The 25,534-nt window shown below is 45.4% G+C and overlaps 1 protein-coding gene across 1 annotated transcript in view; it reads right to left on the reverse strand.

Annotated features, from left to right (window-relative positions):
• Nucleotides 1-25,534, reverse strand: part of STAC (SH3 and cysteine rich domain) — a 74,158-nt gene that overhangs the window by 26,440 nt on the left and 22,184 nt on the right. Inside the window, exon 2 of the mRNA XM_054177124.1 lies at nucleotides 18,388-18,664. Coding sequence (XP_054033099.1) covers nucleotides 18,388-18,664 — 277 coding nt within the window. The remainder of the gene's footprint in view (nucleotides 1-18,387; nucleotides 18,665-25,534) is intronic.

Genomic DNA, 25,534 nt, shown 5'->3' on the forward strand with positions numbered 1-25,534 from the left:
CCTGGGAAGCCAGACCACTAATGGGGAACAAGGTTTTTAGGGATGAGAGGTAGCTTCAGAAGTGTGTGATAAGCCAGTTCCCTCCCCATTGCCTACCTAGGAGCCAAGGGACTGCTGCTGTCACTTGCACAAAGGGTGCAGGGAATGGCTCTTTGCACATCCCTGTGTGTGGCAGCAAGCAGTCCATGGGCCTGACCTTCACCTCCTTCACTGTGAGTGGAAAAGTTCAGTGCCACAGGTAGGGAATCACAGAATTAACTAGGTTGGAAAAGACCTTTGAAATCATCAAGTCCAACCTATTACCCAACATGAACCTTCAGGAGAAGTTTGCCTTGCAGAAGCAGACTTCCACTTGGACAACAGCAGTTTTGCAATGACAAAGCCAGGTCTGTTTGCTTCCAGGCAAAAAGAACTCTTATTCATGCACTCATAAGACTTCCTAAGTTACAGTTAAGCTACACCAGCTCTTTTATCCCCACCTGACTGTATAAAGAGAATGAGTAAACAATGTGTCAGCTCATTAGCATCTACTGTGTGAGTGAGTAAGGAACAAGGTAGTAATAAAAAGAAAACCCACCCCAAAAGCTCTTGACATTTTAACCACCCCTTATTAGTCAGACATGATAGAAAAATTAGTCAGAAGAGGTTCTGCATCTGAAAGTACTCCTGTAGCTCCTGGCTATTTGTGCAGTCACTGCCATGGATGTGCTGCTGGCTTCATTCAGTGAAATGCCGTGCCTCAAAGAAGCGCTGTAGGGCAGGGCTCAGCCAGTCAGCAACAAAACCTGAGCCCTGCAGGACAGCTTTCAGGGCAAGAGATCCCTGAAGTGGCCACTTTCAAGTCTGTTGTGGGTTTAAGACTGGATGTCTTAACCATGGAGTTGAAAGTCCCCCAAGTACCAGAGAAGTGCAAGGAGGTGGACACAGGAAAGCATAATCTTTGTTATTTCATTCCCATCACCCGCTGTGTACACAGACATTACATTGAGACCTGGGTTTTGGTCCAGCTGGGGGGAAGGTTTTGGCCTAGTGAGGTTTTGGGAAAACAGCCCAGGTGGAGAACTGAGCTGAATATGAATTTGTGTATTTTGTATTTCTGTCTGCATTTGTGAACAGTATTTCCATTTAAATTTCCAATTCTGTGAGAGCATTTTCTCTCCTTTGTTGGTGGAGGGTTAAAATAGCTTTCTGTCCACTCAAACCAAGACAGTCAGACAGAAGGAGGCAGGAGGAGCTAGAGATGGTTGCAGGGGGCCAGGCTCAGATGTTTCACTTGTGTGGTTCTTGCAGGAGAAGGAACTGACATCCTCCCTTCCTCCCTGCTGAGACTGCTGGAGAGATGGAGTGTGAATGGGGTTAAGCACCCTGGAGTAGGGTCACCATCTGCCCCCTGCTAGTTGCCTGCCTGGCTCTGCTCAGTTGAACCCACACAGGGCACTTTGCTGCTCAGTTTAATGCAGGCATCTTGCCTCATTCCTCCATTCTTTTTCCCTAGCAAACAGAGGATTTGCTAGAAGAACACATCCCTAGATTTTTTGTTGTGTTTTTGTTTGTTTTCACTTTTTCTCTTCAGTGTGGCTGCACTCTGATCACTGTGCTGTGAGGAACTTTCCAGGTCTGGTTTCCTCTCACTAGCACGTGCTCAAACTAGTATTGATTTCTGTGCTGTTCTTAGCTGATCGTGAAGCTATGAATCAGCCTTCCTGGTGATCAGCCACTGACACAGTGAGGAAACACAGCATTTCCTCCACATTTTCTTTCATTATATTTATAGAGTGGAAGGAAAAATAAAAGGGACAATGACATCACACTTTGCCTATACAACAGGGATTTGGCGTCAGTGCTTACATTGTATCTAATTCTATTTCCATGCTGGTCTGCACTGACATAACTCTTGCTTGCTGTGCCAAGTTATTCCTGGGATTCAGCTGAAAAGGCAGTAAGCCTCTCCCAGCTTTCCTTCCACCCATCTCAGTGTTCACATTATGAGGCAGACCTTGGTCCTTACGTTTTGTAACCACATGATCACAAGAGCCACACGTTTGTCGAGGGAACTGCTCGCCAAAATGCTGTGCACAATGAATGCAAGGTACCTGTGCTACCTTCAACAGTCAAACCCCAGCTCCTTCAAAGCAGAAACCATCGGTCACAGAATCACAAAGACTCACAGGAAGTTAGGGGTTGGAAGGGACCTTGAAAGCTCATCCTGTCCAACCCCCCTGCCAGAGAAGGATCACCTAGAGCAGGTCATACAGGAATGCATCCAGGCAGAAGACAAGAGGAGACCCCATAACCTCTCTGGGCAGCCTGCTCCAGGGCTCTGTCACCCTCACAAGGCAAAAGTTTTTCCTTATGTTCCCATGGAACCTCCTCTGCTCCAGCTTGCACCCATTGCCCCTTGTCCTGCCATTGGACATCCTTGAGCAGAATCATAGAATCATAGACTCATAGGATCAATAAGGTTGGAAAAGACTTCAGAGATCATCAAGTCCAACCTATCACCCAACACCTCATGACTAACTAAGCCATGGCTTCAAGTGCCACATCCAGTGCCCTCTTGAACACCTCCAGGGACAGTGAGCCTGGCTCCATCCTCCTGACACTGCCCTGCACATCAACATGAGTGAAGGCACCCCTCAGGATCTTCTGCTCCAGGCTAAAGAGACCCAGCTCATGTCAAAATGAGTAAGACAATACATGATAAAAGAACAACTCTATATTTCTGCTGCTGAAGGTCATTTGTTACCTGTTAGTAGGTAAGCAGTGGCCTCAGAGAGAGGAAAAGTATTTCAAACACTTGAGTTTACAAGAAGTCTTTTCAAATAAAAATTAAATTCCCTTTAACTACCAAAAGCTTCAATCTTTAAGTCATTGTCACTTCTAACTACTTGGTTTACTGTGGGATTAGGCAGCTTGGAAATAATTTGCATGTAACTCCCTGCCTCCCACTGTGGAATAACTAAAGGGCTTAAAGAAGCAGCATTTATTCTGTATTTGCACTTAACTACCATATCTCAAGCTCTTAAGATGGCATTTCTACAAGGCAGATTTTCTTTTTCTTCCCCAGGATAATTATTTCTTCTTCAGTTTCTGATCTCCATCACACCAAATCAATCTTCCTCAGAGAATCGTGGCTAAACTATCTCAAAGCTGCACGCCAGAGATTAGGCAACTCTGCATTTGCAATGCATCTGATCCAAAAGCTCCTGAGATTCCTGTGGCTGTGCCTCAGCTCACATTATGGAGAAGATACATATACAATACAGGTGTAAGTGAGAGCAAGGTTTTACCCATTGCATCAGGCTTTGGCCTCCCATGTAAGCAAGCTTGCTGATATTGCAGTTGCCCCAGTGGGGCTAGTTTGGGAAGGTACTCTGGTAGTTTGAAAAGGGGGGAAAGGCAGGCAGAACATGGATCTTGCAAGCAAGTTATGTAAAGCTGAGTAAGTACAGCAACAGTCCTACAGTCATGCTGGGGTAAGAGGTACTTCATTATGCCTGAAGGAGTGGCACAGGGTATAGCAAGGTGCTCAGATGTTATCTGCTAATACATTTTCCCAGAGAGCACAGGAAATCTAGGAATTTGGTCTGAACATAGATGAACGGGTACAAAAGAGGTGGCGTTAATGACTAAAGTAAATGCTGATGACAATGGCAAGGACACTCACACCTTCACCACAACGGGGCAGGCAAGCTGAGGGGAATTTGTATCATTTGACTTATCTCCCATAGGCTACCAGGGCTTGTTTGGAGTGGAAAGACTCTCTGTGCTGTGCTGTGCTTATTCCCTCGGGGTTAATCTTTCTGTAGACTGAAGCATGGGGCAAGGGAAGAGCACGGAGAAAGTTCACCTTTGAGATGGCCACAACAGCATCTGGATGTGCTCCTGCAGAAGTAATGTAGTCTGGGATACTGACTCTCCTCAGGGACCTCTGCTGAACATATTTTGGTGACCTGCAAGCCTGACCATTACCCCTTTGTTTGCTTCCTGTCCCCCTAAATAGCTCACAGCCTGCTTGCAGCCTACCATCCATTCCCTCCAGCAGAAATCCCCTTATGCTAACCTTAAAGTGCAGCTGGAAGCCATTGGTATAAAGTAGTCACTGAAATGTCTTAGCCCACCAGGAATAATGTCCACTTGTGGTGGATCAGAAAGAGTGGAACTAAAAGCTCAGCAATTCATCTAGGCTTGGAGTACCCTAACCATTTTTTCCCTGGTTTTAATTCAAAGGGGGAGTAGACCAACAGCTTGATGAACTCTTTGTTATTACCTTCACAAAACAATCACCCCTCCCACTCCCATCTCCAAAGATGCTTACTAAAATTACTTAACCAAATTGTCACATGCTGAGCATGCCAAAACAAAGGTTCTGCTCAGCCAGTGTTTTATTGCAGTCTAGGGATGTGATTGGCACTATTTCCACTCTGGGAACACCATCCACTGAACAGGGTGGGCAGTGTGGAAAGAAGGGGCAGCTCTTTTCAATAGTTTTTAGCTTTCACTGGTCGATGTGTACCCTTCAGCATCATTTGGGGCATAAGACCTGGGGTAGTTCAGTCTGGAGAAGAGAAGGCTGAGAAGGGATCTTGTTAATGTTTACAAGTACCTGAAGGGTGGGAGGCAAGAAGGTGCTAATACCTTTTTAGTGGTGTCCTGCGACAGGATGAGAGGCAGCAGATGCAAACTGGTAAACAGGAGGTTCCACCTCAACGTGAAGAAAAACTTCTTTGCTGTTAAGGGGGACAGAACCCTGGAGCAGGCTGCCTGGAGAGTGCCTCCTTCTCTTGAAACTTGAAAGACCCACCTGGATGCATTCCTGTGTGACCTGCCCTAGGTGATCCTGCTTTGGCAAGGGGGTTGCACTTGGTGGTCTTCCTTCCAACCTTTACCATTCTGTGAGTCTGTGATCTCTTGAGTACCATATTACATTAATTCCAAATACCAGGCAATGAAAAGCTTTCCTGCAGGCCCAATGTCTATGTCTCTTTATGCCTTGCAATATGAGCATGTTTGTCAAAACTTGGGATAGGATGGCTCCCACTTTAGGGAATAATGGGGACAGCTGTCAGAGGTGTTACTGCTAGGGCACTATTTGGCCTAGATGCTGGTGTCCAAGCTGTAAAAACTGCAAGCTACTAAACCTGCAGGTTTAGAGTGGAAAGTACCAGGCATGTTTAGCTTGTAGTGCTCATAAACATGACTGTCAATGGAGTCATGAAATTCATAGAGGGGAAAAAAATCTACTCACACATACATTTGCATGTATGTCCTCCATGCCCTGTGCATTCATCTAGCTATAAATCATCTCAGTCTGTTCTTTCTTTTGCAAATGAAAAAGTCAAACCTGGCAGAAGCAGCAGGGCTTCACTGGAAGCAAATAAGGAAACTTCATGTCAGGGTATCTGAGCAGCTCTTAAATAAACTTCCAAATGAGGGAGGCTCTACCACAGTCATTTTCCTTTAGATACCAGCTAATGTACCCAGACACCTGGCCCTGGAAGGACAGATTGCTTTGAAAAGCAGGTCATGTTTAATAACACCTTGCTAGAAATACTCCCTGACTGGGTCAGCTCCCATTTGAATAGCTAAACGGGTGGCTAGGGTTTCCAGAACAGCCCCAGAAAATTGAATCTTAAACTGTTCTGATAAACTGACCTTAAATATTAACCAAAGGACACGCTGCATGACTTCTGTAAATCTAAGCCTTTTTAGAGAGGAAGCCTAAATGGAAACAGAGCACCTCAACATATAGTGAACAGGAAGATTTGTGGGCAGAAAGAGACGGAGGCAGAATTTGATTCCAAGTCCTCATGTTTGGCTCTCCTATAAAAGTAAGTCAGCAACTACTCTGCATTTCAGGAGAGTGACATTTATCTTCAGGAATGCAAATGAGGATTCTGTTTGTCTAACACACGCAAAGGGAACCTTTATGATCCTCTTGGCCCCTGCGCAGTTGGCTGATGCTTTCCTGCCTGTTGTTTCGAGGCTCGACACAAGATTAATAGCTGGAGAGGGAAAATGAGCCCCACAGCCTGGAGAAATCTGAAACAAACCTGCAAATGTTGGTAACAACATGATTTTACACTGACTGCATAAAGATAACTATATTAGGCACTCATGCTGAAGTGAAAGGAAAGAAACCCCACACAACAAACAACAAAGGACAGAATAAAAACATTTGGGTTTATAAAAGAGAGAAAGAAGGGAGAGAGCCACAGAAGGCTGTCACCTCCAGCTGCTCCAGCTATGACCCAACCACTATTTTCTATCCTTGTAGCTGAGAGGAACATGCCAGTCAGAAATTGTTTTGATTTAAAACTTTCATAAATAAACACATTTAAAATTACAGATTTCCCACAGAGCTCCAAATTCTGCTGTGGGAGGCTGATAAAAATAATGAGTGTCTTGCCCCTTCCTCCCCAGGAGCATTTGTGATTGTCACCAGAGTGCTGTCTCCATGCCAAAATTCATGGGAAAAGGAGAATTTTAAGCAAGCTGGGCCAGCATTGCAGCAGTGAAGGCTTCAGGATGTCACCTTAGAAGGAGAAAGGAAAGTCCCTGAAATGGCACTGGGGCCCTTGCAGTCATCTCTAGGCCTTTTTGCATCCTCCTCTCCTGCCCTCTCCTTCATATCAACTAATTGTTTTTGTGTAAAAGCTCTGATGCTCAAAGGGAGACTTTGTAAGGATTCCTCCATGGCTATGTTCTGCTCTTGCAGCTGGCTGCTGCTGGACAAGTGCTTGGCCTCTCCCTTCCCCTACTCTGCCACAGCCAAGAGCTGTGGGTAGAGCAGAGACACCCACAGCTTTAAAGGTAAGAATCTGGAGGCTAAATCTCACAATTCATTTGGTTTGTAAGGATGAACTGGGAATCCTTCTGCTTGCCCTTCAGCCTCCTCAGTTGCCTGGGAAATTCACCCTTTCTCTGTCCTAACTTCTAGCACCCTTCTTCTGCCTCTTCTTAACTGATGCTGGGGCTCCATTGGCTGACATTGTGAAGAGGTCAGTGGCTCAGATTGTCTGCTGGCCATCAGGAGAGCTACAGAACAAAGTCTGAACCCAGATTTCCCTGGCTGACCTCTGGAAGTCACTGCCATCTGATGCTTGACTGATAATGCAACTTGGTGGGCACACAGCTGCCAGGTGTGTGGACTGATATACAAACACCCACCTCACTAAATTCTTGTTACCATTATCACTCCAACAGAACAAGAGGACACAGTCTCAAGCTGTGCCAGGGGAGGTTTATGCTGGATGTTAGAAAGAAGTTCTTCATAGAAAGAGAGATTGGCCATGGGAATGTGCTGCCCAGGGAGGTGGTGGAACCACCATCACTGGAGGTGTTCAAGAGGAGCCTGGAGGAGGCACTTGGTGCCATGGTTTAGTTGATGAGATGGTGTTGGGTGATAGGTTGGACTGGGTGGTCTTGAAGGTCTTTTCCAACCTGGTTAATTCTATTCAATTCTATTCTACTATTAGCCACCTTCCTATTGCACTTGCCACTGATAAAGAGAGGACTGCATGGGTTGTCTAAAAAAAGAGATGAAAATAAAAGAGGAGGACATCATAATTTTGTGGACTGCTGTGTATCGTTCCTGAGTGACCCACAGACAAATCTCTTATGGCAGCCCTTTGCATTGTCATTTTGATGATTTAAGAGGATCCATTTTCCTTTTTTATTTTTTTTGAGGAGATGAAATTGCACTCTCTGGCTATCATCCTGTTTTGACCTGACTAGATAGTTTACATGCAGTTGCACACTGGGTACAGGCACTCCGTGCATGAATAATAGACATATGGGAGGGAAATGTTCAAAACACACAGAGAAAACTAAGCAAAACATCTTATTTAGGCTTGTGTGTGTGTGTGAACAGCAGCAGCACAGGGTTGACATCAAAAGTTTTACTCTTTAGTAAGTTGAGTATTTGTTGTGGGTGGGATTGGTTTGTTTGTTTGGGGTGAATTTTGGTTTATTGGGGGGGTGTTTGTTTGTTTGTTTTACATTTAAATCTGCCAGCTCAAAATGTGCTGTGGGTAGGGTAAAACAGTAGCTCCTTGGGATGGGGCTACACTGTACAAGGATGTCCAACAACACATAGGAGATGCAGAAGGAATCTTTCCATCTGGCACCAAGCTGCCAGGTCTGGACCTGACCCCATTGCCCTGAGTCCATCTTGTGCCAGTCTGAGCCAAATGGGGTGTGGAGAGAAGCTGGGACATCTGTATTTATGTTCTGTTGAATAGGACCAGCCATGGCACCTGCCCTGACAAATGATTGAGTTTTAGATTACATGTCACTGAGAGGTGTGGGTCTGTTTGAGTGTCTAGCCTACACAATTTCCCCACACAACAATATCCAATGTTTAAATAGCAAGGAAATTTGCCTTGTGTGTAGGCAGGCTACAAAACAGTGCATAAAATTAGAAGTGACTTCCTAGTGACACAGCTTTCTTTAGAAAACAGCATGCTGAGAAAAAACTCGAGCAGTAACAGGCAGGGTTTTGTACAAGGCTCTAACAGAGATGAAAAATGTCCCTGCAGAAATAAAGTCCTTTCTAACTTCATGGTTTTAAATCATACATATCAGCAAGGGGAAATGCCTTCATCCTTATTGCAAACCAAGTCTGTAACTCCTTGACAAAGAACTTCCAGTGTTGCCAGACTTTTTATTCTGTGGTTCAGGAACAACGAGAATTACTTAAAATGCACATAGGCCTTTCCTGCCTTTTGGTGAAAAAGTGATTCTCATTCTTGATGCCTGTTGATCACAAGAGGATGAAACTCGCTGCTGTGAGGCCACAAGAGGTTTGTTGCAATGCACTTTTCACATATTCAACAGCTTTGCTATAAATGTCTGTCCCTGAAAGGAAACATCCACCTACATATGTCTTAAAATATCACCTCGGGGCTTTTTATCAGCTAAATGTTAATTAAGATGCTGGAATGCTGTGATAAATAAACCAACAGCTAACTATCATCAAAGGAAAAGCTCCCAGCTCTCTAAAACCCAAACACAATATATCATATCTAAGGTTCTTTACTCCAAACAGACTGATGCTGGTATCTCAATACCTCCTTTGCTCACTCCTGAGACTGTGCTTGGAGGTCTTTGTACCAAGCTGCTCTGCTCAGAAGGAAAACAGCTCAAAGGAGAATTGCCTAAGGAATGTGATGCTGAACTGCTTCAGAGATGATGGTGGTGCCAGAGCTGAACACGGAAGAGCAAGGGAACATGAAGAGACAAAACATGGAGTGGTGTGGTGGGTTGAAATTACCTCCCAACTGACAAGTGGTGTGCCAAGGAGGGACAAACAGAGATGAGTGGCTGATCTTTGCCTCAGTGAACAGAGTGTGCTCAGTAACTCTTCTTGAGACAAAGATGATGAAAGTCAGATCTCAACTAAGATCTCCGTGTAGGCAGACTCAGGCTGTTTGCACCTTAAATGTGCTCTCATGTGCTGAAATGAAAAGTCCTGCCTCCTCTTCTGTGTTTTGAAACACTTTGAAAAAAGCAGTTGAATTTTGTAGGGCCACTTATGTGTAAGAAAATCTTCATCTTTTGGAGGCCTTGTACCATGTCTTCCAGACAGCTGGCCTGCAGAGCTGGCAGAAGGAGCCAGGGAGCAGCATAGTTTCCCTCTGTTCCAGGAGGGGCTAATTAGAGATCGCCTCAGCCTCTTGGATCCCCACAAGTCCATGGGACCAGATGGGATCCATCCTAGGGTGCTGAGAGTGCTGGCAGATGAGCTGGCCAGGCCACTCTCCATCATTTTTCAGCAGTTCTGGCTCACTGGAGACGTCTCAGAAGACTGGAAGCTGGCCAACGTGGTGCCCATCCACAAGGACAGTCTCAGGCTGCACCAGGGGAGGTTTAGGCTGGAGGTTAGGAGGAAGTTTTACACAGAGAGAGTGATTGCCCATTGGAATGGGCTGCCCAAAGAGGTGGTGGAGTCACCATCACTGGAAGGGTTCAGGAGGAGACTTGATAGGATGCTTGGTTGCATGGTTTAGTTGATTAGGTGGTGTTGGATGATAGGTTGGACACGATGATCTTGAAGTTCTCTTCCAACCTGGTCTGGTCTGGTCTATTCTATTCTATTCTATTGGAGTTGGGAAAAAGACAACAAGCATCTGAACAAGAGCTATGCTGTGAAATGATGAGCAGTGCTCTGGTCTGGCTGAAAGTGTAGGAAGAGTCATAGAATCAAAGAACAGCAAAGCACTTTTGCCCTCAACAAAGCAATTTAATATCCTCTCTGCTCATGGATTTTCTAATGTTGCCTGTTGCTTACAGAGCTCCATCATCAATGGGTATGCAATGAGAGGCTGCTGTGCGCAGAAGATTAGGACAATCAATTAGGACTATAAAAGGTTTAGTTAGAGAAGCCCTCTGATATGTAAATAGCCATTTGCTCGCTGGCCTTCTAACATTTCAAACTTACTGAGGCTTTTGGCTCCTTCCTCCTGTAGCAGAAACACTCCCACACCAGCACAAGCTCTCCTTGCTCCTGGGTTTTGTCAGCACAGACTGACAGGCAGAGCCTGCAGCAGAAAGCCTCACACACAAATTGCTGACGTATGACTTACCATGGCCACAATCCCTCTCCCTCCCTCTCTCAGAGTTGATAGTGATGCAGCTGGAAGAAGCAGCAACAGAAGATAATTACAGGTGCCTCCACTTAAAATCCAGTTCATGGTCAAGATCTGGCCACATGCAGGCTTCTGCTCCAGTACTGTTTCTTCTCTTGGATCACATGTAGTGATCCGTGGCCAGTTGTGCTTGAGACGGGTTACTGCAAGCAGCATTTCAGCAGGAACACACATAGCTCTCTGCCCAGCCTTCTCAGACCAGCAGAGAGGGAGGGAGGGGGAGAAAAAGTAGGGTAAAAGCTGTGATGTCACTGATTCTTCAATAAAACCAGTGTCCAGATCCTCTCCACATTAGCATTTATACTGTATCACCCTTGACAAGAGCTCACTACCACTTTGCTTTCTTTAGTTAAGAAACAGCCTAAAAAATTTCCAGATGGTTCATTTTGAAAGACATCTGTGAGAGATGCACCCAACCCCTGGCTTGCTACAAGCTCCCCTCAGGTAATTGTAGAGAGCAATGAGGTCTCCCCTGAACCTCCTCTTCTCCAGCCCGAGCAAGACCAGCTCCCTCACCACCTCCTCATAGGACTTGTGTTGAAGCCTTGTTGCCTTTCTCTGGATACCCTCCAGCACCTCAAAGGCTTTGTAGTGAGGAGCCCAAAACTGAACAGATTGCTTGAGGTGAGGCCTCAGCAGTGACCAGTACAGGGGTAAGACCTTTTCCCTGGTCCTGCTGGCCATGCTACTTCTGATACAGGCAGAGATGCTATTGGTGTTCTTGGCCACCTGAGCACACTGCTGGCTCATCTTCCATCAGCTGTCAACAAGTACCCCTAGATCCCTCTCAGCAAAGCAACTTTCAAGCCACTCTTCCCCAAGCCATGCTCCACGTGATCTGCAAGAGCCACTGGTCTCTGAGACATCCTTCTACATTAAATACAGCAACGAGCAAGTGTGAGCAGGCATTTCACTCTGCATGCTGGCAAAAGGATTTGTGCCAGCTGCCTCATTTTATGGCTTCTGCAGCTCCCAATAAGGTGAAGCTCCTATCAATTTCCCTTCTAGATGGTGTTTGTGCTGGCTACGTGGCAATGTCATTACCCACCTCACAGTGACACCCTGGCAAAGACTCTAAACATAGAAGAACAATGCTTGTCCTAGCAGGTCAGCTTCAGGAAGGTGCATGTAATCTAAAAATACTCAGTGCCTTGTGTGATCACAGGAGAAGTACACAGCAGGACATAAACCCCCCAGATCTTGTATCCTACTTCATCCCTAGGCCTCTACAAAGCTTGAAGCTTACCATTCTGTGCATCACCAGGGGCTGATCTCAGGAGCAATTGGCCACCAGTGAGCAGCTTTTCAATGCAGTTTTTGGTTAAAAATCATCTTGGCCAACAGGATATTAAAACACTGATTATAGATGTGCTACAAAATGTTATTGTTTTCCGTCTAATTAGGCAGCAAATGTTGGTCAACATCTTTAAAGTCTCTTTTCACAGGGGATTAACTGCAGTTTCATATTAATAGCTATTTCCCTCAAATTACAGTCAGCTTGAAAATTATCTGGTAACAAATGTGCAACATGCTTGATGCTGTTCAAGGACAAATTAGAATTTAAAATATATTTCCACCCTCTTTTCTCAGCTAAGCAGCTCCTGATTATCCAATTTACTGATAACATTCTTGCCTCATCTCAGAGGAGGAAGCCCTCCCAGAGGATAAACAGACTAAATATTTGCCTTCCAGTATTTGCTTTAAAGTATGTTTAACTCTTTATTAACCAAAGAAAAACATTACTTGAATGCAGGGGTCATGTGTGGCCCTCTGTAGCTGCAAGTGGGGCTCTATGAGTTGGATCCTTCCTGTGATGCTCATTAAGAATGGGAGTTGTACTGATGAGACATCTACGCTGCAGACAGTGTGTTTAGACATTGTTCCATCTGTTCATCCCCACTATCTGTAGTTTAACAGACAAGCTATCCACTTTCTGGAATCTGTGGAGTCCAGGTGGCATGATTTACACCTGAGTAGTTGATAACTAACAGTTAACTACATACTGCACAGTTTGATGATGTGGTACTTCACACTGCCAGAAGGCTTCTTACAGCCCGACTTACAGGGCTCCTCTCCAAAGTGGGAAGCTCTGTGCTTATGGGGAGTTATTAACTGAAGATAGAAACTATAAGAGATGCCAGGTTCAATTTCAAGATAGCAGGTACATTAAAATTCTTCCTTTGCATCAGTTCTTGCAGCTATATGTTAAAGAATGCCGTGGGTTTGTGTACCTCAAAATATCTCTCGCTCACACCGATTCTCACAAGTGCAAGGTGATTTAGGTTCTCAGAGCCATTCAGCACTGACTGGAGTGAGAACCCAGGTCTCTCAAATCATAGGATCATAGAATGCTTTGGGTTGGAAGGAGTCCTTAAAGATCAGGTAGTCCAACCCCCTTTAGTCAGCAGGGACATCTTCAACTAGATGAAGCTGCTCAGAGCCCTGTCCAGCCTAGCCTTAGATGTTTCCAGGTGTGGGGCTTCTACCACATCCCTGAGCAACCTGTGCCAGCGTTTCACCACCCTCACTGTAAAACATGTCTACCCCACCTGGAGTGCTGTGTCCAGTTCTGGAGCCACTACTACAAGAAGGATATGGATGTGCTGGATGGGAATACATTAATTGTATGTAGTATGCTTGCAATGTGTAGAAAACAGCATTTTTTCCCCCCACATGAGTCAGCACAGGAAATGAACTGCAAATGACTAAAATGTTGAGAAGTCTACAGATGGAGTTTGTGTTTTGTTTTGTTTTTTAAACACACAATGTTTTTTAAGAGTATTGGCCTCATGTTTTCTACAGGAGTAACTTGCCACAGAGGTGACTGATGACACAGCAAAGACTGAAAAAGAGCAAGATCTTGCTTCTGATGCAATATTAATTTGATTGGGCATTGCCAAAGCTTACCACATTTTTGCTAAACACAGCAAACACAGAGGTGTTCCGACTTGATTTTCTTTTCACAGTGAGGGACAATAACTAAAGCAGGGTCTTTTAAAATAATGATCTAGTGAACTAGATGATCCTTGAGGTCCCTTCCAACCCTAACAATTCTATGATACATTCCACAAGATACTTGGATTTTCAACATTTTCACTTGCCAGGGCTAGGTATTAGTAACAAATACTACTAGTAAGGACAGCAAATGAATGGGTTTGTAAGAGCCAAACTGCAACAAGATACCCATGAGTGGATGCATTTAGAAAAGTATGTAGCCAGCACGGAGCTGAAACCTCAGTCCTGAACTTGGAGCTCTCAGTGGCATAACAATAAGCAGCAGAAAACATACTAGAGATTGGCTCTGAAATTACATTAATTATTTCTGTTGACTTCAGTACAAAAACTGGTGAGTGGAGTATTTGATGCTACAAGTAAGCCCCATTAAAATAAAAGGGATCCTCCATGCATTCCTCAGGGCTCCCTTAAACCTGAAATGGTCTCCCTTATTTTATTTGTGAGAAAAGTATAGAACCAATATGCAGAGCTTCTTTGGAATATAGAATCACAGAACTGGTAGGGTTGGAAGGGACCTCAAGGATCAGCCACTTCCAACCCCCCTGCCATGGCCAGGGACACCTCACACTACAGCAAGTTGCTCACAGCCACATCCAGCCTGGCCTTCAAAACCTCCAGGGAGGAGGCTTCCACCACCTCCCTGGGCAACCTATGCCAGTGTCTTACCACCCTCATGGGGAACAACTTCTTCCTAACATCCAATCTGAATCTACCCATTTCTAGTTTTGCTCCATTCCCCCCCAGTCCTATCACTCCCTGACACCCCCAAAAGTCTCTCAGCAGCTTTCTTGCAGCCCCCTTCAGCAGTAGAAGGCCACAATTAGGTCTCCTTGGAGCCTTCTCCTCTCCAGGCTGACCAGCCTCAACTCTCAGTCTGTCTCCTAGCAGAGCAGCTCCAGCCCTCTGCTCATCCTCATGGCCCTTCTCTGGACACCTTCTAGCACTTCCAGATCCCTCTTGTACTAACTCCAGAACTGGACACAGTGGTCCAGGTGGGGTCTCACCAGAGCAGAGGGGGAGAATCACCTACCTCAACCTGCTGGCCACACTTCTCCTGATGCAGCCCAGGATCTGGTTGGCTTTCTGAGCTGCAAGTGCACACTGGCACATGAGAAGCATTTGAATGAGTAAGTTTGCATTATGCTGATCCTCATAAACGTCTTTCTCTGAATGCTGAAACCAATTACATGTATTTGGCCTTTCTCTTACGACTGTAGAGCTTTCAAATGAACAAACAGGCACACGTGCAGCATCCCAATGCAACATTTGGCTCGTAGAGCCTAGCAATCAAGGGGAGATGATGCATGTGCTTTTCGTAGGAAGATAATGGTTCATGTTCCTTTGCTTTAAATTTGCTGAGAATACTTGCTGCCTCTACTCTTGAGTGTCCTCCTCTCTCTGAAGCTGCAGATTCTGCCATGCTCGCGAGGTTGAAGCACGAACAGCGCTCTCATGCCATGCACAGTCCATCACGCTGCCCTGTACCAAACACAGCTGCTTGCTCCATAGATCAGAGAGCCATTTAAGGTGAACCTGGAACCATTCTTGGTGGCAAAATTGAAACCATCTAAAGTCAAGCTGAGATTTTCCTGGACTCTTTCCCCTCGTCTTCAAAATATGTATCTGCCTGCCTTTATTCTCATCAATAAGGAATTTAAAGGCATAGACTCATTACTCTTAAATGTCACCGACTGAAGAACACAAATAGAACAAATAGGGTCCATGTTGCAAGTGTAAATTCAGAGTCCTTGCACAGAAGGGATTTTTTTTTTTCAGTCTGCCTTTGGGAGCAGGCCTGACACTGTTTCCTGAGAAGCTGTCTGTTTTGCTTCCCCGTTCCCATAAGCAACAGATGCCCAACTTCTATGGATTAACTGAGCTGCAAAGAGCAACACCCAGCTCTCCCATGCTGCTCAGAACACACACCCAGCTCTCCCATGCTGCCCAGAACACAGCATAGCAAACCCAGCTATGACTGCAGTAAGGATCAAAGAGAGATGACTAGAGGAATGGAGTAGGTATCTGTCTGTCAGAATCAGGGTATCTGGACTCTACGACTTCATAAGGCAGAATTCTTGACAACTTCTTCTGCCATACCACCAAGCAAAGATGAGCTGGAAGAGGTCAGAGCAATTCACCTGGTTCAGCCAGACAAAATGGATCACATTAGCCTCTTCAGCAGTTAGCAAAGGCTTCTCTCTTTAATGAAGTGGCTAAGGTACAGAATAGAAAAGGGAAACCCTGATAGGATAGAGAAGAGCAGGAAATGTTCAGAAGGCAGCTGGGGTTAAAGCTGATGTGTTGAAGCTTCCAGCTATGCTTCAGGACTCTCCTATCCCAGGGCAGAGCACGGATTGCTCGGTGGGTGTTGCTGGAGCTACTCCCTGCAAAGCTCACTGTCGGTGATGATCCATCTTGAGCAGCAGTGTTTTGAGTGCTGCTGAGTCATGCAGATTAGTGAGGGTACTAATCTCCATACAACTTCATGAGAAGATGCCAGAAATGTGGAGGACTTATACTTGCAGTACATATTTGTGAAGCTGAGCTTTAATAAAGCATCCGTGCACATTACAGGAGGAGACAAGTTCTGGGCCTGCTTCCATACAGAAAGTTGTTTCAACTGCCTGTCTCCCAGATTGCCTTTCAATTCCTGAGCTAGGAACTTGCCTGGTATTGATGCTTTCCTCCTGCTCCTTTTGACTTGCTCTACCACTTAAGGAAGAAAAATAAACTTAATTAAAAAATGCAAAATAACACCAAAAATGGGGAGTGAAAACTGCTCCCCTGAATCCAGTAGGGTTGTGGCACAGAGCAGGTGAAACCAGGCATGATGTGTTTACTTCTTTAATTTATGGACTTGTATCAGATCTAACGTTCTACAGACAGCTGCCCTTTCCAATGAACACTTGTTTCCCACCCAGGCTGAGGACAGTGAGCAACCTCCTGTGGGAAAGGAGGTATCAAGCTGTGAAAAAGGTTGAGCCATCCTAGCAACATCTTTCAACAAGTTCCCACACTCTCATCTGAAAGGCAGAGGCTTCCATGCAAAAGGACAGGAGTTTCTTACAGCAAGCTAGAGAAACTACAGCCCATAGCTTGTACTCAAAGACCTAGAGCACTCCTACATGAAGCTAAGCCAGTGTTTTACTGCTTGTCCTTTCTATAAACCTAGAAACGTTGACACCCACTTTTATACTCCTACACTGCCACCAAAGTCATTCCTGATCTCCTGTGCAGGCACAACTAGATGGTAAGTAGCAGGATGACCAAATCATCTACATAAGCTGGCCACAATAAGGTGGGTTTCCAGGACCAGACTTCTGACCAGCAACTCCTGCAGCTTCCCACAGGGCTGACCATGCATACTCTACATCTCCAGCTACACACCACCACTGCTTCCCTGATCAAGGCACAGCCCCAGAGATAATCTGGAGCATGAAGGTTGCTTTTGTAGGTCTTCACACTCCACTGAAAATTAATTTACAAGCAAGACTCAGGATGAAGTTGTTTGCACACTGAAGATAATAAAGGGCCATAAGGATGATCAGAGGGCTGGAGCTCCTCTCCTGTGAGGACAGACAGAGAGTTGGGGCTCTTCAGTCTGGAGAAGAGAAGGCTCCAAGGAGACCTTATCTGACCCCTTCCAGTATCTGAAGGGGGCTACAAGAAAGCTGGGGAGAGACTTTTTTAGGGTGTCAGGGAGTGATAGAACTGGGGGAATGGATGCAAGCTAGAGGAGGGGAGATTAAGATTGGATGCGAGGAAGAAGTTCTTCCCCACGAGGGTGGTGAGACACTGGCACAGGTTGCCCAGGGAGGTGGTGGAAGCCTCATCCCTGGAAGTTTTGAAGGCCAGGCTGGATGTGGCTGTGAGCAACCTGCTGTAGTGTGAGGTGTCCCTGGCCATGGCAGGGGGGGTGGAACTGGATGATCCTTGGGATCCCTTCCAACCCTGACAGTTCTGTGGTTCTGTGCAATAATAAATTGTTAGCTATGTCAGGCAGTCCCTGGCAGCATCTCGCACATCCATGGACAGTCTTGGAGAGAAGTCAAGGTGATCTTCCAAATACATCAGTCTGTGCTAGGTTTTGTGAGTAGCAGCCATCAGGTGGAAGAATCCCAGGGAAGTTTGAGATGTGAATTCAGCTGTTATTTGTTCTATTGCACTGGTATCCCTAAACATGTGTCCTAGGCAGCCACCATGCAAACAAAAGCGGATGCTACACCTTGCCCAAGTGTCACTTAGGAGAGATGTGAGGGAGCTGAAGGAAGCAGGCATGGTTGCCACAGTGAACGGGAACTAGGGGCAAAAGTGCACTGCAGGGCAGACACAAGGAGCCAGAGTCAGAATTCCTGCTGTGGGGCAAAAAAGTAAGGATAGCAGACACCAATGTGAAAGAAGGATTTCTGCTGTTTCTGGCGTAACAGGCAACAGGATTTGTGCTTGGTGCTCAGTGTAACCTCAACAAGAGAGGAGACTGACTCTGGCTGAAACCCCCAACTGTAATTTGTGCTAGCAGAATGTGTCTGCAAGGCAAGAGACCTGTCAGCACACATACAACTCGTAGTAGCCCGTGTTTTCCCTGTCTGGACACAAGTCCAGATCCTTTTTGCATGAATACTCTGAAGCAGACATCTTGGCTCACAAGTTATGGAAAGGTCATCCTGCAAATCGCCGTGCAGGCAGCCACACAGGTTAGAAAGGAAACAGAACACTTTCTTACCCACGATCATGTGGTTGCAGACATCACAGAAGGTGGGCTTCTTGAAGATGTGCTCCTGGAAAACGTGAGTCTTGCTGTTCTCCGAGAGCTGCGGGGCTCTGGTAGGGGAGGAGGCCTGGCTCTCCGAGCTGGGGAGCTGCCCAGTGCTGGTGCTCACCTCGGGCATCAAGTCCACTTGCAGTTTCACATCGCTGTTAGTCCTCTGGAAGAAGTTGTCTGCGCTTTTACTCCGCAAGCTTTTAGTCTTGAAGGAGAGGGATCGTTTCAGCTTCTGCAGCTGCAACAGACAAGCCAGTCAAAATGATTGCCTTTTCCTTAACACCAAAGCCAGACTTCTGGGCTTGGGCTGTGCTGCTGGCAAAGGAACCCAGGAGCCACTGGCACATCTTGAATGCCTGGGGTGCATTCAGAGGAGTGTGTCCAGCAGATCCAGGGAGGTTCTTCTGCCCCTCTACTCTGCCCTGCTGGGACCTCACCTGGAATATTGCATTCTGTTCTGGGCTCCCCAGGTCAAGAGGGACAGGGAGCTGCTAGAGAGAGTCCAACAGAAGGCTACCAGGATGCTGAAGGGACTGGAGCACTGCCCTATGAGGATAGGCTGAGAGACCTGGGACTTTCCAGTCTGGAGAGGAGAAGACTGAGAGGGGATTTAATAAATCTGAGGGCTGGGAGTCAAGAAGGAGGGGAAAGGCTTTGTTCAGTTGCACCCTGTGATAGGACAAGGGGTAATGGAGGCACTTCACTGTGAGGGTCACAGAGCCCTGGAACAGGCTGCCCAGAGAGGTTGTGGAGTCTCCTCCTCTGGAGACTTTCCAGCCCTGTCTGGATGTGTTCCTGTGTGCCCTGTGCTGGATTCTATGGTCCTGCTCTGGCAGGGGGGTTGGACTGATCGATCTCCTGACGTCCCTTCAAACCTCTAACATCCTGTGATCCTGTGACTTTAAAATGTAACCATCAAATTCAGAGCAAAGAGAACACATCCTAACCAGGAAAAGCACTCTACAGGTGCTTTCTGACAGACAATAAACTTGATATCCCCAACAAAAAACTTCTAATGGTATTTTCCTTCAAGCACAAAGCAAAGTGGTACTGCAGAGAGTTGTACACATTGGAGAACATATCCTTTGTATTCAGGCATAAGAGAACTTTGAGTAGTATTCATCCTTGCATGGTTCTTAAGCAGCCTGTGAAGCCATTTCAGGAACTGCAGTTAAATGGCAGATCCAGAGGAGTGAATGCTGCATATATATTGGATACACTTTAATTCCTGGAATTTGGTATAAACAGAAATCATGTGGAGTTTTGGCTGAGAAATTCTTGTTTTCTTTTATGTTTTTGAAGGAACGAAGGCTAGGCAGCAGAAAGAGTATATTAATTAGCCAATTAATCATTAATACACTCATAGGAGCACACATTGACATCTGTCCTTGTATATGGTATTGTGCATATTGTGTCTATTGAGAAGCAGAGTAAGGCATTATTAACTTAAGTTTGTTAACTCAAACTCCTCACCTGTAAACCATTTTGTACCTTATCAGAGTTCCTCTCACCCTTCCCCTCCTCCCAATTTCATATGAAGCTGAGGAGGTCACTAGATGAGGCATAGAAGCTGTCAGGATACCAATTACACAAACATGCAGGTTTGTAGACTCCAATGGCACACAAGTGGAGCCTGGGTGAGAGGCAAGCCAGCTCTGCATCCACTTCATGTTTGCTGTCCCTGAAGTGTCACAGCTCTATATCACCTTTCACTCAGCCTCATTCCAACCATTACAAAATCAATCCAATCACTGCTGCAATTCTCTGGATGAATGTGATGCAACAACTGAAATTTTCCATGCTGCTCAGCCTGTCTGAGCAAGGCTGGTTTATATCTGAAGCTGTTTACATTAGAAGCAATGATGATTTGGAATCATAATTCAGGCTATTATAAAGCAAAGGAGCTCACATACTTTCCCAAAAAAGCATGGTACTGATCTGTCACACTGACTTAGTGACCTCAGAGCACTTACCCTCCCTGGATTCTATTCCTGATCCATCCATTTTTTTTCATGGCATGGCCAAAAGCCTGCTGCTAGTGAGGTGCTTCAAGGCATCCCGGGGTAAGTCCCTCTTCAACCTTCAAACACATGGAGTTTATTCTTGGAGAAGGGACACACTACAGCCGCCTTCCCCATGCTTCAGAGTCAACTCCCTGAGTCCAATAAACAGGCCAAGAGGTGCCAGTACCTCCAGCTAACAGTGGTTGGGTCTGCCAAGTGGAAACAAACTGCATTCTGCTCCCCAAGCTGCTTCTCCATGGTGACTTTGGGCATGGGGGGTGGTTCAGAGTCACAGGCTCACCCTACCACTCTCAACTCTCTCTGGCTTCTCCAGAAGAAGAAATGCTTCCAGGTGAAGGAAATACTCACCTGTTTGCAAGAAACAATCAGTCTGTGGGTGGATGTGTAAATAAGAGCAATTAAGTCATTAAATGTCAATTAGGAGGTAAGAGCAGTCTCTGGTTTCTGAAGCTCTTTCAGCTGAAGCCTAAATTCTGAACTAGCTGAGCCCAAAGCACTGCACAACTACACCAAAATGTGAGATCTTCCCTTTGCTGTTTGGATGTTAAGTCAGTGGCTTGTGAAATCACTGAGGTTACTCAGTACTGAGATTACTTCATCTCCCCAGTGGCAGGCAAGAACTCAACAATAATTCACCCCCTTGCTCCTGAAATGCTTTTCACTCAAGTCAGACCTAATTAGTGTAGCAAAACGCAGAGAATTACAACAGCACAAGGTGACTGCAGTGGCTTTCATTATTGATTTGTCATCCATTTCTACAGTAACACATGAAGTTAATTCTATTCCAAAACACTGCCTCTGCCACAGAGAGAAGACCAAGCTGTGCAATACAGTATTTGTTTTGCCATCAAACAACCTTCCTGCTAGTTTGGACAATGTATGCAGTACATTTTAAGGAGCTCTCAACTTAACTATCCTCATCCCATTCCCTATGCACAGCCATTTGCCAGCCAGGAGATCTACCAACAACCTTTCCTCCCTCAGGCAGAAAAACCAACAGTTTTCCCAAGAAGGGTAATTCAGCATTCAGGCTCTTCATGTCCAAAGGTACCACAGACACCATGGTGGGCATGCAAGTGTGCACAGTCCATGCTTCTCTAAGGACAATGTTCAGAGCAAGACATAGAGTCAGTGTTGTGGGCAGGGATACAGAGGCATCAAGCTAGACCTGGCTGCTCAAGTTCTCATCCAAACTGGCCACCCTGGGCAACCTGTTCCAGAGTTTCACCATCCTCCTACTGCAGAACTTCTTCCTAAGACCCAGTCTGAACCTATTCTCCCTCAGCTTGAAACCATTCCCCCTTGTCCTGCTGCTAGATACCTTTATGGAAAGTCCCTCTGCAGCCTGCCTGTAGGCTCCCTTCAGCTATTGGAAAGCAGCTTTAAGGTGCCCCAGAGTTTTCTCTAAACTGAACAACACCAGCTCCCTCAGCCTGTCCTCATAGCAGATGTCCTTTCCAGCCTAAGGCATTCTATGAACTATCCATTCAGAGATTTGGCAGGCTGTTCCCTCTGCTATTCCCTGAGCACTGCCCCTTGTTAATGCAGTTACACAGCTTCCAGACAAGGTGGGCATTCTTCTTGGTAACCAGATGCAGATCTCATATCCATTTGCATTCAGGCTGGGAGACAACTACCTGTTTGGCTTGCATTGCACACCCAAAACACCAATGAAAGGCTGCAGCTATTCTATCCCAAACAGGTTGGAAGTGACTGTGCAAAACTGCAGAACAGAGGCAATGCTTAGCACTGTGCACAGCTCATTATGCTCTTTGCTCAGTACAGCTGAGAAGTGTTTTACACCCTTCTTGCATAAGTGAGATTATACAGGGCAGCAGAAGATTGGCAGCAGGTTTTAAAATGGGATCCAAATTTCCTTTCTCATACTATGCCCATGAAAGAATTTGAAGTAGGGCACTGGTATGGGATTGTTTACTCAGGAAAAGTTGGCCCAGGCAAGGGCAAGGGCCTGATGTTGTACAGATAATGTAAACTGTAAAAGCATAAAAGCTTAAGTGATTATTATGCTGCAGGCAAGTGAGCATCACTTCCCTTACTTTTAAATAACACCGGCTCCTCATCTTGAACTTTGCTGTGGCCTAGGTTTGTTCCTCTGCTGGAAGGTTTCAAATGCAATTAAATAGAGGCATAAAATGCATGCACTTGTGGTGTCACTGGCTCCTATCAGAGCTGCTATAACATTCACCTGAGGCAGGAATCAGCTCTTTCAATAGAGAGGCAAGCATGCAGATTTTACTGTCTGTAATTTCTTTCTGCAAAGTGAATGAGTCCAAACCCTAGGAAGAAACACTACCAAACTCTGGAAAACCTCTGACTAGGGTCCCCCTGCACTCAACACTTCCACACTTCAGTAGAAAATTGAGTCTTTGGACTGAAAACCAAACCAAACCAAACCCAACCCCAAACATAGAAAGGCCTTAAGAAACATATTTGAGATGAATTTCCTAACCATTTCACATCTTCTTCCCTGCAAGGAAGGCTACAACTTAGCTTTCATTTAAACACACTGAAAATAAAATCCCCACAAGCACAACAGTTTTCTAGACTGGCCATAGCATCACGAGACTTCCCAACACTGGCACTTCAGAAACATGAACTCTTGATATCAAATCCACTGTTTCCTATGGTTAGAAATTAGATTTGGGGGGAAAAAAGTTTGTCTTCAGCAAAAAGCTATCAATCATACAGGCTGCCAGTGACTGCACATACTGACCCTGCAGGCAAGGCAGAGATAAGGGCAATAGCTCAATGAGCTCAGACCTTGGTTAACTTTCTTCTTCCAGTATCTTCCAGCACAATCTCCATATTCCTCCAAAACACTGAATGTTCAGGCTTCAAGGGATCAGGAAGCTCTGACTAACCACGGTTTATCAGCGCCTCCTCAGTTCCTAAGCCCCTGTGCTGCAACTCATTAGCTGCTACAACCAGAAAAGAGGAGGCAGCAAAAGGCAGCTATTGAAATTCACTCCTAGTGTTAATGAGGTACCACTGCATTTGATGTGAGTGGGAATTGCACCTGCCCTCATGGAAACTTTATTTGACAAGCATTGTAAGCACACAATTCTTCTCTACAATCTGGGTTTAAGAACTTCCCACAGATGTCAGGAAGATATCATCGATTTGAGCTGTTTTATAATCCCCAGCTCTGCAGCACTGGCCACCTTACAAAGAGTCACTTATTTGGGCTCCTAACTGCTGCCTGATAACTAGAAACTCTTTCCCCCTTGCCTCTCCATCTCAGCTACATTAGCAGTCAGCATGGCTCAGGAGGAGCTGAAATGAAACAGGGTCTGTTGAGGACTCAGCTTACACACTGAGAGTATTTCAAGGCACAGAGTACTGGGAATCAGCCCAGCCTGTTACTCCTGGCATAAATTAGATGCACATCTGGAACACAAGCAAATGCTCAAACCATTTATTCTGTGCTCTGTGCACCTCAACATGGACCAGCGTGGGGAGTGCAGCAAAAAAACTAGGATATCTGTATTGAAGCCACACTCCCAAACCAGGCTAAAATGTTAAGATAGGTGTCCCGTATGCCATCACTATTTCTCTGGCACAACTATTTCATCACACCTTCTCACCATTCAAAGCTCAGGGAAAGCCTCATTCCCTCTACATCCTACACATAAATGCTGCAATCCCCTTTCTGAAGCTCTCTCCTTATCAATCTCACATTGCTTACTAGGAGGAAAAGCTGTGTGTTAGGTTACATCAGTTTGCTTGGGCCATTAGCTTTGACTTTCAGAGCAACCCCCCATGCAGCCTTCCCACATCAACTTATTAACCAACATAAAATCATAGAATCATTAAGTTGGAAAAGAACTTTAAGATTCTTGAGTCCAACTGTTAACCCAGCACAGCCTAGTTCACCACTAAACCACATCGCCAAGCACCACATCTACTACGTGCTTGGGCTCCTTCCAGTCTCAGGCACAGCCAACCACCTTTGCCTGCAGCAGAGGCTCCTGAGCAGCATGGGGCTAACACAGAGAGAATTTTTATACATTTCCACTCTTAACTCACTTCCAGGTGAATAGAACAAATGAACCAGGCTGTACTTCACTGACAGACCATATAATCAGGCCCTCATTTTCAGATATCAGCTGTCTGCGCTATTGCTACTTGCTAGCAACAAAAACCTAAAGTAAAAAACTATCAGAAAGAAAATATATGGCTTGCTCTTCTCTATCCCTTTCTTTACACTAGTGTTAAGAGAGTATAAGATGGATTACCAATAATGCAGGGTATTAAAGAAGTTGGAATGGGCCATCAAGACAGCTTGGTTCCTGCAGTTCTTCCCAAATGTAACTATTTTGTTTAGCTAAAAGTGCTCAGCTGATTTCACTCTGCTGTGAGATAAACATTCACCTTCTGCAGGGAACCCTTTCTTCTTCCTTTCAGCTTCTGAGAGCAACTTTCTAAGTTAATTGACTCCCACATTGTCAACAAAAGACACAAATGCATCGGGCCCAGATAATGTTGCATAGATCCACCAGAGTGTCAGGTACAGGGGATATAACCAAAAGGTACTTCCAAAAAGGTACCAAAAGCCTTCCAAACAAAGGACACTACAAAGGTCTTGATGGATAGCATATCTATTCTAGTAAGTGCAGTTCATCTTCTGGGTCAGAGAGCATTCAGTTTGTACCAGCAACCCTCTGAACACACTTCAGATGCTAAGGAGATTTGTTAAGGACTGGTGTGAGGTGACCTGGTGTTACTGCTGGGCTTCAGCTAGCCATGCTGATGAAGAACAAGCAAGAAAGCAGCTCCTTTGGTGAGCATGCAGGCTCATGGTTTTCTCCTTAGAGCTGTGCCATACAGAAGTAAGTGATTTTTGAGCGAAACCAAGCGTGTTGTTGGGTTTTGTTTGCTTGCTTATTTGTTTTGTGTGGGGTTTGCTGTTTGTTTTGTTTGGGTTTGTTTGTTTTCCTGGATTTGATTTGTAAATGCACTGTCTTGGCAGTTTAATGAGCAAAAATAAGATCATGAAATGCCCAAAGCCAGTATGCAATTTCATAAATGTGTATCTGTGTTTGCCTGCTGATGAGAGAAGTATC

This window comes from Dryobates pubescens, chromosome 38 (assembly GCF_014839835.1).
Source record: "Dryobates pubescens isolate bDryPub1 chromosome 38, bDryPub1.pri, whole genome shotgun sequence".
NCBI lineage: Eukaryota > Metazoa > Chordata > Aves > Piciformes > Picidae > Dryobates > Dryobates pubescens.